At 43.9% G+C, this 15,850-nt stretch overlaps 1 protein-coding gene across 1 annotated transcript in view; it reads left to right on the forward strand.

The window, feature by feature from the left end:
• Positions 1-15,850, forward strand: part of fer1l4 (fer-1 like family member 4) — a 42,761-nt gene that overhangs the window by 12,576 nt on the left and 14,335 nt on the right. Inside the window, exons 8-29 of the mRNA XM_007909310.2 lie at positions 2-59; positions 730-861; positions 1,287-1,349; positions 1,994-2,078; positions 2,959-3,118; positions 3,753-3,942; positions 4,351-4,537; positions 4,942-5,312; positions 6,149-6,257; positions 6,494-6,683; positions 7,137-7,257; positions 7,488-7,588; positions 9,882-9,969; positions 10,534-10,647; positions 11,278-11,430; positions 11,666-11,840; positions 12,025-12,149; positions 12,295-12,429; positions 12,755-12,928; positions 13,815-13,928; positions 14,802-14,963; positions 15,244-15,418. Of these exons, the coding sequence (XP_007907501.1) occupies positions 2-59; positions 730-861; positions 1,287-1,349; positions 1,994-2,078; positions 2,959-3,118; positions 3,753-3,942; positions 4,351-4,537; positions 4,942-5,312; positions 6,149-6,257; positions 6,494-6,683; positions 7,137-7,257; positions 7,488-7,588; positions 9,882-9,969; positions 10,534-10,647; positions 11,278-11,430; positions 11,666-11,840; positions 12,025-12,149; positions 12,295-12,429; positions 12,755-12,928; positions 13,815-13,928; positions 14,802-14,963; positions 15,244-15,418 (3,182 nt within the window). The remainder of the gene's footprint in view (position 1; positions 60-729; positions 862-1,286; positions 1,350-1,993; positions 2,079-2,958; positions 3,119-3,752; positions 3,943-4,350; positions 4,538-4,941; positions 5,313-6,148; positions 6,258-6,493; positions 6,684-7,136; positions 7,258-7,487; positions 7,589-9,881; positions 9,970-10,533; positions 10,648-11,277; positions 11,431-11,665; positions 11,841-12,024; positions 12,150-12,294; positions 12,430-12,754; positions 12,929-13,814; positions 13,929-14,801; positions 14,964-15,243; positions 15,419-15,850) is intronic.

Genomic DNA, 15,850 nt, shown 5'->3' on the forward strand with positions numbered 1-15,850 from the left:
GTCGTTGCAGGTTCTTCCCCAAAGCTGAGTTGGAGGCACCCAGAATCCAGAACTTCCAGGTAGGTTGCTACACTTGTAACACAAGTGAACCACTGGTTTGTTGTGTTATGTGTTTTTACACTGCTGTAAATGACAAGGGCGCCCTAAACTGAAATAACTGGTGAGCCAGAAGTCTCAATCTCAAAATCCTCAATCCTCGTAAATCCCTTAACCGTGACCAGAGGCCTGAAATTCATTAGTCTGTCTTAAAAACACCATTGCCTTAAAAATTAAGGGTATGTAAATTTTGGAAAATCCTTAAATTCAGTCAGGTCATTTTGAGAGCTGTGCAAGATTATAATAATAATAATAATCCTTGCATTTGATATAGCGCTTTTCACGTCGGGAGGACGTCCCAAAGCGCTTCACAGAACACACTGTAAAGTGAATTGACTGTATATTTGTGGGCGAACGCGGCAGCCAATTGCACAGCAATGTCCCACAAACAGTCGTAGATTGAAAATGACCAATTTATTATTGTTTTTGGTTTTGGAGGGATTATTATTAGGCTCTGTGTGGAGTAAGGAAACTTGCCCAAGGTTTCGCCCTCTGCCTGGGATTGGACTCAGGTCTCTCGCTTGCAAAGCGAGTGCTCTAACCACTGAGCTACAGGACTCCACAAAGATTGGCTTCAACACAGGGAATTGGGTATCTCAAGCTGAAATCCTAATGGTTTTCATGTTCTCACAGATTCAGGTCAACATTTATCAGGCACGAAAATTAATCGGTGTGAACATTGACCCTGTTGTCTATGTGAAGGTGGGAGAAGAAAAGAAACACACGTTGACACAAAAGTCCACCAATTGTCCGTTTTACAACGAGGTGAGTGTCTTGATTCCTGCACCTTGGGCTGTGTGCAGTTCCACATTGCCCCTAGCCCAGCCCAAACATACTCCTCAAGTTGCATCTCATTTTGGACAAACATGTGAGGTCAAAGCGCTCAGTACAAATCTCAGACTCTTCCAGCAACCACAGTGTATCCAGCAACAAACCGCACATCACTGCATTAACTGTGACTGAAATTTGCTGAAATAATCCTGATCCCAAACACTGGCAACGTATGACCAGATCTGTCATAAAATCGCAAGTAGGGTTGAACAACTTGCATTTATATAGTGTCTTTCACTTGGGTTAGTGTCTTGCAGCGCATATGGAAAAGCTAATGGCTAATGATGTATCCTTCACAAACATGGAGCCTAATCTATCAGGCTGCATTATAATGATCTGTGTTTCTCTTTCCTTCACAGTACTTTGTCTTTGAGTTCCAAGAGCCAGCAGCAATTTTATTTGATAAAATTATTGAAATTACAGTAAGTATGAAACTGATAATTGAGACGCTCATGTAATGTAAATTTACAGCACAATAGAATTACCCTTCAAGTTACTGAAAGCGTTCTCAGTTATTCAGAAGAAACTACGAGAGTTGGGATAATCCCTGTCGACACTGCAACAGTTAATCACAGTAGGACACAGAGAAAGCCAGAGGACCACACAGAAAAATTTAATAATGTTAGTATTACTGAACCATTCTACTGGCCAGCAGGAATCTGTTACCACAGGAATGTGTGCTACATAAAGTGTGAAGGTAGAGAAGCTAACATCAAATTTAGAGAAACTAACATCCTTGACAACAAAGCTCAAAGAAGACAAAAAGATATCCTTGGCAGAAAACTAGACATTGATAACAGTAACTTCAGTAACTTGAAGGGATGAGATCATTAGGTTCTCAGGTTTTTGTAATAAATTAGTATAGTATATAGGAAGGAAGTTCCCAGTAATTGTGGGGGCAGAACAGTTAGAGAATCCTGATGCTACCCTTACAATTGTGTACACTGGTCAGCTATACTTTGCAATAAACTTTGATTCCTATACTCTACATCTGTTGTTCAACATCGAACATTTAACCCAAGGAAGGGAACAAGGTTGACAATTCCTCATTCTAACTTCTCCTCAGGTGGTTCACACGAAAAGAATCCCATTCACTGGAACCCAGATAGGAACATTCAAGATCGATGCTGGGACAGTTCATGATCAGCCTGGTAACCATGCTCCTTATTTAGTTTTACTTTTTAAACCAAGCACGATGTCCACACAGTGTGAGTGGCCATAAACCAGGTAGGTTGTATGCTGTATCGGCAGATTAGATGAGCCCAGATTGTTTCATCTGTACAGACCAGCTCTGGTTGCTGCAATATAAGGGCTGTCTAGGCCCCAGAGATATTGCAGAGGAGAGCAACAAAAAGAGGTCTCAGAGGGGACCTTCCAGAGGTGCACAAAGGGGATTGACAGAGACAGCGGAACAAGAGGGGAGTGAAGAACAATTGTAGATAGGTATTGGCTAGGAAGTATTTCTTTACACAGATGGGCATTGCTAGTGCAGATCAGCTGCTGCACTAGCCTGTAAAACAGTCACTACAGTTCAAAGTAACAAATCAGGTTTTTGAGATGTTCTGGTGTGATGCTGATCAAACTCAGGTTCACTATAATTATCATAATAAATAATAATCCTTGCATTTGATATAGTGCTTTTCACGTCTTTTAGACATTTCAAAGGGCTTCACAGAATATACTGTACAATGAATTGACTGTAAATTTGTAGGCGAAACGTGGCAGCTAATTGTGCACAGCAGCGTCCCACAAACAGTCATGGATTGAGCGACCAAGTTAGTATTTTTTTTGAGGGATTATTAACCCCTTGAAAGCGATCCGACAATCGACCAACAACTGGGTTCTTACTTACTGGTAGGTAAACAGAGGTGTGAGGAGTAAGGAAGCTTACCCAACGCTTCGCCCTGCTGGGAACAGAACCCAGGTCTCTCGTTAATTGTTGCCATTCATCACGCTTTACTATTTTCTTTGACAATGAAGAATCTCACTGGCAGATAATGATAAATTAAAATGTTCTTCCCTGCTTTTCAGATCACAGGTTCTTTCAGAAATGGGCCACACTGACCGATCCAAAAGACACCAAAGCCGGGATCAAAGGCTTTGTGAAGTGCTCTATTGCTGTGATGAGCAAAGGAGACACACAGAGGGCAGTGTCCAGCCTCCTCTCTGATGAGAATGAAGACATTGAAAAGTAAGTTGGAAAAGACACAGGAAAAGTGAATGGATTTTTGGATTGATCGCATCAAATCATGTTTTCCCCTCTCCACCCCCATTACTTTGTCCCCTACTCTCCTGAAATTGGTGGCTTCTACAGGAGCTCAGTGTGTAAGTGTTGTAATGTTGTTTGACCATGTGGTGGACGGTAACACCATTGGGATCAATCCTACACTTATCCATTCAACCACACACTCACCCACACCCATACACACTGCATATGATCCAGAACCTTTTTATGCCAGAATGTCTCACAAAAAAACAAGATAGCTTAGTTTGAATTGCATTTGGGATAACTAGAGCTTTGGTCCTATAATAATAATAATAATCCTTGCATTTGATATAGCACCTTATCACGTTGTTGAGACGTCTCAAAGCGCTTCACAGAATATTCGGTAAAGTGGATTAACTGTGTATTTTGTGGATGAAATGTAGCAATCAATTGCGCACAGCAGTATCCCACAAACAGTTGTGGATTGAGTGACCACATTTTTAAAAATTAAAAATTTGATTGTTGCAGTTTTCTGTTGACTTTGTAGAAAGTATTTTGCTGGGAGGTGCCCATGAGCTTTAATGTTGCATTCACTTGCATTCACACTGTTGCTCTCCAGGAATCTCTTGCTTCCCAAGCGACTGCCTAAGGAAATCGAGAGACCCTGGGCAAAGTTCTACATTCGGATTTACAAAGCAGAGGATCTTCCCAACATGAACTCTGGAATCATGGGGAGTTTTTCCAAAATTATAGGAGAGAACAAGATTTTCATTGATCCCTATGTGCAGGTCACATTTGCAGGACAGCAGGTGAGGAACAACGCAGAACTTTCATCAGATCATTGCTATAAAGTGCATGTGGGAGAGTTGTGGTATGCCTAAACAATTGTATTCCTTAATTAAAGACCAGTTATCGACTGGATGAAAACTAATATCCAAACTGATTTGTTAATTGACAGGCTTGGGAGTGAGCACTTTCCTCCATTGCATTCCACTAACGTTAGTATAATGCTTTCTGCCATCCTGAATTTGTACTTCATGGCAGTGGTAATAATGGATACTTCCATTGGGGGTGCCAGCAGCACTTAGACACAACAGGCTGAATATTCTCCCTCTGTGCTATCATTTCTATTAAGCGCTCCAGGAGGGTACCCTGCGCGAAGGGCGCTGTATAAATGCAAGTTGTTGTTATGATGCTCGCTTGCTTTTCTTCACCAGGGGGAGACGTCAGTAGAGAATAACACAACCACGCCCATCTGGAACGAGCAAATCTCTTTCATCGAAATGTTCCCTTCCTATGCTCGGCGAATCAAAATTCAGGTCATCGATGATGCCAACATTAACGACGTTGCTATAGCAACTCACTTCATCAACCTGGAGCAGATATCAGACTGTGGCAAAAACGGTGAGCTCCAGGTGGTTGGTTTTATCTTCTCCCTTTCAATTGCATAGCTATCTTCTCTAATCCCAATTCCTTCTCATTTCCCATATACTTTGTTTATTACGCCTTGTCGACTCTTGCTGTGAGCTATGAACTTTACCCCTTACTTTGGTTTGAAAGCTTATGAGTACAATACTATGAGATGGTGTCAGTTTGTCAGACTCTTTGACCCAGATCAGTGGGGTTTAACTTGCGTCATTGGCAAGTCCGATTCCCTGGGTTAATTAATGCTACCAGTTCACACGAATATTGGAAGCCATTTTATTTGTCAATCGTAAATCCCCAAATCCAATAAGGAATGTTGCAGATTGGACACTACCAGCGCACCCTCCATCTCCAGAAAAGTTAAACATATCTTTATTTTTCAGTGGGATTCCACCCCACGTTTGGCCCAGCTTGGGTGCCTCTCTACGGGTCACCCCAGAACTCTGTCCTGCGGGATGCTCACATGAACCTGAACGAAGGACTGGGGGATGGCATCTTTTATAGGGGCCGCATCCTGATGGCCATCTCGGTGGATGTGTTCAGCTCTATCTCGGCCGTGCAGAGCAAGACAGAGGAGAAGAAGAAGAATAAGAACCCCTTCAGCCGCCTTAACAAGAAAAAGAAGAGCAAGAAATCCAAGTCCAAGGCAAAAGAGGAGAGGAATGCGCTGAACGAGGAGGAGGACGGGAGCAACCCTCAAGAGCAGCCCAATGTGGTGGAGGTGGAGGTGGAGGAAATCCACCCACTCCCCGAGGTCAGTTTGGTGGGAAAGGAAGAGGTTTGGGTTGTTTGTCTGCCTTCCATTCCTAGTGTCTGTCATGAACTTCCTGATGATGCTACCCTGTGTGAGGGGCGCTATATAAATGCACGTTTGTGTTGGTGTAACTAAAACCTTTGGCTATATTTAGTTTCTCACGCCTAATAATAATCCCTCAAGAAAAAAAANCAATAAATTGGTCACTTCAATCTATGACTGTTTGTGGGATGCTGCTGTGTGCAATTTGGCTGCTGCATTTTGCCCCAAATATACAGTCAATTCACTTTACAGTATATCCTGTGAAGCTCTTTGAGACGTCTAGAAGACGTGAAAAATGCTATATCAAATGCAAGGATTATTATTATTATTTTATTATCATGATCCTGACCCTTTGCTCTCTTGTCTTGCTACCTCCGCTCGACTGGCTCCGGCCTCCTTCATGTCCCTTGTGCCCTCTGCTTCACTATTGGTGGCACTTTCAGCCCATACGCCTCAAAACACTTGAACACTCTCCCTCTGTCCTTACCTTTCCTTCAGACCTTCCTCTTTGATCTTGCTACAGTCACCTCCCCTCCCCAGGCTCAGTGTTGTCCTCCACTTCTTGTGCTCTGGGATGCTTCCTTGTGTGAGGGGCGCTATATAAATGCACATTTGTGTTGGTGTAACTAAAACCTTTGGTCTACGTTTAGTTTCTCAATACCATTTGGCACCTTTTATATGTCCAAAAGGCTCCATCTGAGATGTCTCTTTTAAGGCTAAAGAGCCCTAAATGTACCCCTCAATGCCTCCATATACTTCAAAGCAGAGAACTAATCCTGTGTCCTTTTCTGCAGGGGATGGCAGGTCAAAAGGAAGAATTCCTTTTATTTGGATCATTTTTTGAAGCCACCATGATTGACCCCAGTGTGGGTTCCCGTCTTCTAACCTTTGAAGTGTCTATAGGTAAGAATTTGACTTGGTGAACGACCAGGACTGAATTCGGAATAAAGGCACACAAGAATCCCTCAGTTTAACAGTGTCAGTTTATTTATTCTCTCTACCTAAGTGATCTTGCCTCTCACCAATCTCATGATCTTGATGGGAATCAAGGTTGAAGTTAGGGGTTAAACAAATTCTGTTCTTATTTAAGAAACATCTCGAAGCACCTCACAGCTGAACAATCGTTTTCTTTTTTGAAGGTAACTATGGCAAATTGGTAGAGGTTGTGAGCAAAAAGAAGAAAGGTAAGGCAGAGGACAGTGAGGAGAAAAAATCTTTGCTGGAGGCACAGGAGTCCGAGGATGAGCTGGAGAACGTGGAAGTGAGCGCCCCTCTGAAGTACAAGTCAGTGACTCCACCCAAGAAAGCCGAAAGCACTGAGTTCGAGAGGTAATAAGAAACAACATCTTGCATTTATAGAGCGCCCCTCATGTAGGGTAGTGTTTCAGAGCACGTAGAAGTTCAAAGGGTGCATGTTTGCCTACAGTCATTTTTAATAATAATCCTTGAATTTGATATAGCACCTTATCATGCCACTGAGACGTCTCAAAGCGCTTCACAGGATATACTGTGTATTTTGTGGATGAAATGACTTAATACTGAATACAAGAGATCAGTCTCTTTCTCACACACACGCACAGACACACATACGTTCACACGCAGACAGACACACACAGAATTTTATTAGGTTCCTGTCATAAGCAGAACTCACATCAGCTACATTTGAAAGTAATTAATGTTGAAGCGTCTTAAAATGGTTTGATGTTCTAGCCTGTCTGTTGAAAGTACAGCTTATTTTTATGTTCCCGGTCAGTTCCTTGACGAGCTGTGCTTTTCTCGCAGGTGTTACAGCTGTATTCCCTTTCTGTACGAGAAGCCATGTGTGTATGTGTGGAGCTCCTGGGAGGACTATACCTGGCGTCTGTACAACTCCAATATCCTGGCAAAAATAGCAGAGAGACTGGTTAGTGTATACAATATCTGTCTCTGAGTCTTGATCCAATCTGTGTGAAAATGTTTGAGGCAATGGCTGTAAATCAATGTGGTGGTTGTGAAATGCAGTGTGGAGTGAGGGATGGAGAGAGAGAGAGAATGCAATATGTGGTGTGCGAATCATCAAAAGTTAAAATGGGTCATTAAAATCCGTGCTGAATGACGGGTTTAGTGAAACCTGGTTTTGTTCCCTGTCTGCAGGAGGATGGTCTGGATGAGGTGGAACACTTACTGAAGAGACCCAAGTCGGAGGCGCAGGAGTTACTTAAAAGTGTTTTGGAGGGATTTGTCGCCGGCTGCAGGTTGGTTGTGTCCACAACCTCAAATTTTATTTTCAAAAAAAAGGACCTTCTTATGTTTGAATGAGTTTTCCCTCCCTCGATCTCCCTCCATTTTCTGTCCAATTCCTACTGGTAGTAGACTTGCATTTCTGCAATCTACAAGTCGTGGGCACAACCCAAATAATGGGCTCAGTTCGGCCATCTGTTTTGCCCACAAAACATACAGTCAATTAATTCACTTTACAGTGTATCCTGTGAAGCGCTTTGAGACATCTTGAAGACGTGATGAGGCGCTGTATCAAATGTAAGGATTATTATTATTATCATTATTAGCATCTGTTTATCAACAACAACAACAACTTGGATTTATATAGTGCCCTCCACGCCGGACGGCGTCTCAAAGCGCTTCACAGTAACGGATCCCTGGGCCGAGCCGGTGGGGAGGGGGAAGAAGGTAACCAAAGGCGCGGTTGAAAAGAAAGGTCTTCAGCAGAGACCTGAAAATAGGAAGAGAGAGCGCAAGGCAAAGGGAGTGAGGAAGGGAGTTCCATAGCCTCGGGACCTAGAAGCTGAAGGCACGGCCGCCGAGGGTGGAGCGGAGGACTCGGGGGACAAGGAGGAGGGCAGACCTGGAGGAACGAAGGCAATGGGTACTGTGCTGAGGAGAGAGGAGGTCAGAGAGGTCGGGGGGTGCAGAGGAGTGCAGGGACTTGAATACAAGGGTGAGGATATTGAAGTCGATCCTCTATGGGACAGGCAGCCAGTGTAGTCTGGCCAGGACTGGGGGGATCGGGGAGCGGGGTTTGGTGCGGGTGAGAATACGGGCAGCAGAGTTTTGAATGATCTGAATTTTATGGATGGCAGTGGAGGGGAGGCCGGCGAGGAGGGCGTTAGAGTAGTCCAGCCGGGAGGTGACAAAGGCCTGGACCAGGGTTTCAGTGGCTTTCGGAGAGAGGTATTGGCGGAGATGGGTGATGCGTCGGAGGTGGAAGAAGGCGGTGCTAGTGAGGGACCGAATGTGGGGGAGGAAGGATAATTGGGGGTCGAACCTGACGTTTAGGTTGTGTACCGGTTCGTAGAGTTTTAGGGGGAGGTCGGGTAGGTGGAGGAGGTGAGAGCCGTGAGATTTTTGATGTTGATGGGAGCCAAAGAGTATGGCTTCCGTCTTGTCAACGTTCAGCTGAAGGAAATTTGCGCTCATCCAGCTCCTGAGGTCTGACAGAACATCACGGGACTGGGGGTCACAATGTGAGGTGGAAAAATAGAGTTGGGTGTCGTCGGTATACATGTGGAAGTGTACCCCATGTCTGTGGATGACATCCCCAAGAGGGAGCATGTAGATCAGAAAGAGGAGGGGCCAAGGATGGATCCTTGGGGTACCCCACAGGTAACCGGGTGAGAGTGGGAGGAGAAGCCGTTTGCAGATGTACTGCTGGCGGTTTGTGAGGTAGGACTCGAACCGGGCGAGTGCGGTCCCACTGAGGTGGATAACAGAGGAAAGGCGGTGGAGGAGGATGGTGTAATCGACTTTGTCGAACACGGTGGAGAGGTCCAGGAGGACAAGGAGGCAGAGGGAGCCTGGTCACAGATAGAGAGAATGTCGTTTGTGACTTTCAGGGGAAGGGACTGATCCAGAGGAGAGGGACTGGTTGATGACGTCAGTCAATAGTGGGCAGAGGAGGGGAGCTGGGTGACCAGCAAGTTGGTGGGGAGGGGGTCGAGGCAGCAGGAGGTGGGTTTCATTGAGGGGATGGTGGGTGAGAGGGAGGAGGGAGAGATGGGGAGGAAGGAATGTAGGATGGGAGTCATGATAGGAGCTGATGATGGGGAGGGTGAAGTGGACGGAGAGGGGGTGATGGTGGGTGACGAGGCAGGAGGATGAGGCTGCCAGGCGGATGTTGTGTATTTTAGATGAAAAGAAGTATCACACCCAAGTTGCTGAGATGGACTCATCCCCCAGCAATATTCCCAGGAATGGTGACTGTGAACAGGTCTTGCTGGGTTGGACTTGCTGATCTGCTACTGCACACCCAGCTTTTACTGAAACAAAAAATAACTCAGTGTAGTCAGTGTCCTGTTAACCAGAAGCCACTGACCGCAGGTCCAGTTTTCAAAGAATCATAGAAATTACAATGCGGAAGGCAGCAGTTCAGCTCCCGGGAACACCTGGGAGAACTGAGGTTGTATGTAAAGCTGATCAGTAACAAACATGTTCTTTCTCTCCGTCTCTCTCTTTCTCCCCCAACCACTCTCTCTCTTTCTCTCTCCCCCCCACCCCCCACTCCCCACCCCTCTCTCTCTGTCTCGATGGCAGGCAGTACCATATCCTCGCTGAGAAGAAAACCCTGTCTAAACCAAACAACCTGGACAGAAGCCGAAATAATTCCCTGAAGTTTAATAGCGTAAGTGATTGACAGCCCATTACATGATGGATACAATATAAACCAAGCCTTAGCTCTTGCCAACCTGCGCCTAATATTTTCTGGAATTAGGTAAGAAGGATGTGTCACTTCAGGGAGAAGAGTGTGCATTCCATTCTAACAATCTATCTCTGGGATTTCCATGTGTAGGTGGGATGCATGGAATTCTCAGCTTGGTTTGAATACTCTTAAGCATGGTGATGTGTATAAAAACAGTAGGAATAATGCTAGGAGTATTGCTTCTAAGGATACAAATACTTAGAGGCTGGAATGGGTTCCATTTGCAAGCATTGACATCCAAGGATGCACCTAAACAAGTGAGATTGACAAAGTTGTGTGGCACCATGGTATAAAAACGGCAAGGGTTTGTGTACTCAATTCTCTGGTGTTTGCTGTGAGGGAGGCAGTAAATGTGACTCTGGGTCGCTACCCTGCGTGAGGGGCGCTGTATAAATGTGAGTTGTTGTTGAATGGTTAATAAAGGTTTCAGGTTACGATGATCACTCCGGCAGTGGTAACTCAGGCCTCTATGTTTCTCATTACCAGCTTGCCTATGGGAAGCAGGCGCTGAGGATCAGTAAAACGTTAAACAAGAATGTAAAGGAGCAGCTGAATGAGGCCAGGAAAGTGCTGAAGAAAATTAAATCTCGGGTCGAGGAGGTGAGACTGGCTTGAGTATTTCTGACTGCGATTTCCTTGAACTGACTCAGTGTTATTCACGAGGGTAGAGGGATGGTACAGTGGACGCTGTATTGGGCACAATGTCAGGGAAAATTACAGTGCGTAATTGGCTGCCGTGTTTCATCAACAAAATATACAATCAATTTACTTTACAGTATATTATATGAAGTGCTTTGAGATGTCACAATGATAAGGCGCTATATTAAATGCAAAGATTATTATTATTAATTTGTGCATATTGCTTGTGTGATGTTACCAAGTACAAGATTTTTCCCGAGTGTTGGGGCAAAGATTCAGTCCAACTAAACACAGTGTTAGAGAGAAACACATACACACAAATACACAGAGATCATTAGAGGCCACATGTATACATACGTATACCGTGTGGAAATCATATGTACCGAAAATGTGGTACCTAGACTGTTTTCACATCCACAGTGCAGATATCTCCTGCGTTTGTAATTGAATTCAGTATCAACATGAAAAAACTGTACAGTGCCTTTCAAGTAAGAGAAAGGTCTGAGAAGCACTCTATAGATCGCGATTAATTACAAATGAAGTGACGATGAGCTGTGCAGTACTCGATCATTTTTCCTTCCATTTCTCCAGCCTCAACCTCCGATCGCTGATGTATTCATCTGGATGTTGAGCAACGGGAAACGTGTGGCGTACACCCGTATTCCTGCTCGGCAGATCCTGTACTCCATTGTGGAGGAGGAGAAAGGAAAAGACTGTGGGAAAATTCAGTCCGTCTATCTGAAGGTAAGTACAATACACATTGACATTTACGTGGCGTCTTTCACTTTGGGAGGACGTCCCAAGGCACTTGAATAATATTCTGCTGAAGATCAAAACCTGTAGAAGTTGATCGAAAGGATGAGTTTTGTTATTTGAAAGAAACTGTTTCTACTGATCAATCGTTCTATAATCAGAGAGAGAGAGAAACTGACTAGAATGGGCCATTGAGTCTTGATGTGGGCTTATTGCTTTCTCATAGGTTCCTGGAGCACCGATTGGAGAGATTTTTGCCAAGCTGGAGATTTACATGTGGCTGGGCATAACGAAGTATGTCAAAAACAACATCAGCAGCCTGCCTCAGGAGTTCATCCCAGTGTATGAGGAATCCACCAATATGCCTCTGACATTGCCACCGATCAAACTAACCAGTGACTGTAAGGAATGACATTTGCTCTTCATCTCTGCTCTTCTGTTACATGTATATTGTTCTGTAGCTCAGTGGTTAGAGCACTCGTTGACATAGTTGCCTACAAAAATACAGTCAATACTCTTAAAGATAAGGGAGCCAGGACAGCTCCAACTGTTAAATGTCTTTACTTTGCTCCATCCTTGTCTCAGACAACAGCTACTTCCAGCTGAGAGCTCACATCTACCAGGCCAGAGGGATCCTTGCTGCTGATGATAACGGGCTGTCAGATCCTTTCGCAAGAGTTGTGTTTTCATCCCAATGCCAATCCACCAAGGTGAGAATCTTCAACATATCACTTGACCAGCGAGCGCTTCATTCTGTTGGAGAAAGATAGAGTTGACCTGAATATCCGTCCCTATGTTTCATTCATTATGTTCTTGTAAAGAATTCATTTCTGTCTCCCAATTCTTGCCTCTCAGCACCTGGAGGAAACCCTCTCACCAACGTGGAGCGAGATGCTGATCTTCGACCAAATCTTGATAGAGGGGAGCAAGGCCGACCTGAAGAACGACCCTCCCATCATCATCATTAACATCTTTGACTATGACAGCTTTGTAAGTTTCGTGTTTTATCACAGACCAGAGATCTAAAGGTCTTCCAAAACCTCGTTCATGTATTTTACAAAAAGATTTTTAGACCAGGCCTCGCAAACGGCCATTTTAACCCTTCTTCATCAGTAAACGCTAAAGTTTTCTTCAAGTTGCTGGGAATGAAAATCTCAGGCTTCTTGCTAAGTTTCACAGTAAACGTTTAAAATGTGAAAGGTCTGCAGAGAAAGAGAGAAAGCATTGTCCGGAATTCATATTCAGCCCCAAACCTGTCATTAGGGATCTGGAGCTGCCAACGAGCATTGATGTGTTTCTTCATTGTTAATTGCAGGGAGGACCTGAGTTCCTGGGCCGTGCGTTTGCTGCTCCCTGCATCAAGCTGCAGGATGAAGCTTACGTGAGACCTTCACTGAAATTTCATGACATTTACAAGGGGCGAGCTGCAGCTGGCGAACTCCTGGCTGCTTTTGAACTGATAGAACTGGATTACAGTGGGTTTGGTGAGGTAACACATATCACATTATTCTTATTCATTTTATCATTATATATCAATAATATTCTTTAGCAATAATATATCAATAACAGTCCACTTCTGACTTACACAGTAACTAACAGTCTGACTTAGTACATAGCAGTCTTCTTATCTCTAAATCAGTGACCTCTTGACCACTTAAGCCCTCCGTAACGCTCTGTCTCTCTCTCTCCCTCTCTTTCTGTCTTCAAAACATGCCTCAAATCCTACTTCATACTACTATGCCCACCCACTCCCCCATCCCCTTGCTCAGTGTCCAATCCTTGTGAACCACCAAGACGATATCCTACTGAAGGGCAAATTGTTGTGAGTTCTAGCCACCGTGTTGGGTCTGGAACTCACAGTCTAGACTGATGCTCCAAGTCAGTAACAATAACAATACTTCTTCTACTTAAATAACACCTTTCACAATGGGAGGACATATCAACACATTTCACAGAGCTGGATGGGAATGATGTATTTTTGGAGGTGCTATCCTTCAGGGGTGAAATGTTAAAGCAAGGTTTTGTCTGCCTATTCAGGTGGATGTTAAAGATCCTGTGACTATTCAAAAATAGGAATGGAATTTCTCCCAGTATTCTGGCCAACAATTCCCCAGATATATTAATCAATACCCCAAATCACTACACTTCACACTAAATCCTGTGAAGTACTTCAAGACATTTCAGTGACTTGAAATGCAAAGATTATACATCTTAAACACATATATATATCACTTCATGGCTATTTATATATAAATTGACTGCGTTGTACAAATCTCTGTGTGTGAACTGTTGAAAGCAGATACTGTGAGAAATGGGTACTTAGTAAAAGACAGTGATTTACTTAACTTTGTGGCTAATGATCGGTTCGTGTTTAGCCTTCTCTCCCTGACGATGTGGAGTCCAAAGAACCAGAATTTCTTGATGTTCAGAAGGACCGGTTCATTGTTCCCAAAGCAATTCGTCCCAAACTGAAGAAGTTCAGGATTGAGGTAAGCTTGTATATATACATATATATATATATATATATATATATACTATAGTGGGCTGAGGTTTGGATGAAAAATTGTTCATTGATTTTGTTCATTGGCATCACTGGGGTTGGAAGTTCACTGATTGGGCAGCCCCGCGCTGACACTGTGATTCTATCCAGCACTTTGCCTTTGAGCTACTTCTCGGCTGAGGAAAGGCCCCAAAACTCCCAACAAAACACCAGGCGCTAAACAGCCTTTGCCGGCAACTGCAGAACTTCTTTCTGTTTTTTCCCCAATTTATTTTATTGAATTTAAAAGCAAATCTATTTGCAAACCTCCAGTTTGTGAATAACGTATTATCACCCTTGTCTTTAGTCAGAATCAGGTTATGGGGAGTACTGTAGTTCAGTGGTTAGAGCACTCCCCGAAGTTCAAAGGTTCGATTCCCGACAGGGCAAAACTATATGCAAGTTTCCTTACTCCACATGCCTCTGTTTACCAACAGTAAGTAGGAACCCGGCTGTTAGTCGATTGGCGGATCGCTTTTCCTGGGGAAATAATCCCTTCAAATAAATATAATAATAATAATTTGGTCACTCAACCACGACTATTTATTGGACGCTGCTGTGCGCAATTGGCTGCCGTGTTTCGCCCACAAAATATACAGTCAATTCACTTTACAGTCTATTCTGTGAAGCGCTTTGGGACGTCCTCCCGACGTGAAAAGCGCTATATCAAATGCAAGGATTATTATTATTATTATTCTATGAAGCGCTGTGAGACATCTCGAAGATTTGATAAGACGGTATATCAAATGCAAGAATTATTTAATTATTTAATTCCTCCACAGAGCAACCCGAGACATTATATAAACTCTTTGTTCTTTTCTAGGTTCTCTTCTGGGGCCTTCGGGACCTGAAACGAATAAACCTTTTCGAAGTTGAACAACCTCAAGTGACAGTGGAATGTGCAAGTCAGAAAGTGGAATCTGAAGTCATCACAAATTACAAGGAAAATCCCAACTTCGATGTGCTGGTGAAATATTTTGAAGTGGTAAGCAGAAAAAANCTTTTTCTAGTGTGTCATGGTACCAAAATATCCAAAAGCACTTCACAAGTAACGTGAAGTTTGTGCTTGCATTTGATACAGTGCCTTATCATGTCTTTGCGACGTCTCAAAGTGCTTCACAGAATATACTGTAAAGTGAATTGACTGTATTTTGTGAGAGAATGGTGGCAGCCAATTGCACACAGCAGCGTCCCACAAACACTGAGATTGAGTGACTAAATTATAATTTTTGCTGTTGTTAACCATTAAACTGCTGGTTTCTCAGGAGCTGCCGGAGGATCCCTACCTTCACCCTCCGCTGAGCATTTTTGTGATGGAGCGCCGGGCGTTTGGCCGTGTTGTCCTCGTGGGCTCCCACACCGTCACCAGCCTCCTGAAATTCTCCCCAGGGGAGTTGGAAGAGAAGACAGAATCTGAAGAGGTTAAGCATATATCCAAGAGTAAGCAGAAAGTGGGCACTGCTTTTTATATGGTGTCGAACATTAGTGAAGGATTGTTTAAATGCCCCCCCCCACCCCCCCACCCAGTAGATGTTCAGGTGGTGGGTGAATGGACTGGAAGGCCCATTCTCAGGAGAATGGACTGTCAAGATACGACTACTATGTACAGAGGATGGGTAGCATGTTGAACAATTTGCCCACGGAGGCAGTGAAGATGTATAGTTTAGCCGTAATTAGATGGGGATTAGCAGAATGGGGAATGAGGGATGGGGAGAGATAGTGTTTGAACATGAGGTGGATAGTGGTGATTTTTTTATGGCCTTGCACATTCCAATGTGCCTAATATATTCTTAGTCTTCTCTCGGATTGGTGTTCTTGATCTCATCGGCTAAATCTGTCAAAGAAATAGCTTGTCACTGCAAAGAGAAGATT

Source organism: Callorhinchus milii, unplaced genomic scaffold, assembly GCF_018977255.1.
Source record: "Callorhinchus milii isolate IMCB2004 unplaced genomic scaffold, IMCB_Cmil_1.0 Scaffold18, whole genome shotgun sequence".
NCBI lineage: Eukaryota > Metazoa > Chordata > Chondrichthyes > Chimaeriformes > Callorhinchidae > Callorhinchus > Callorhinchus milii.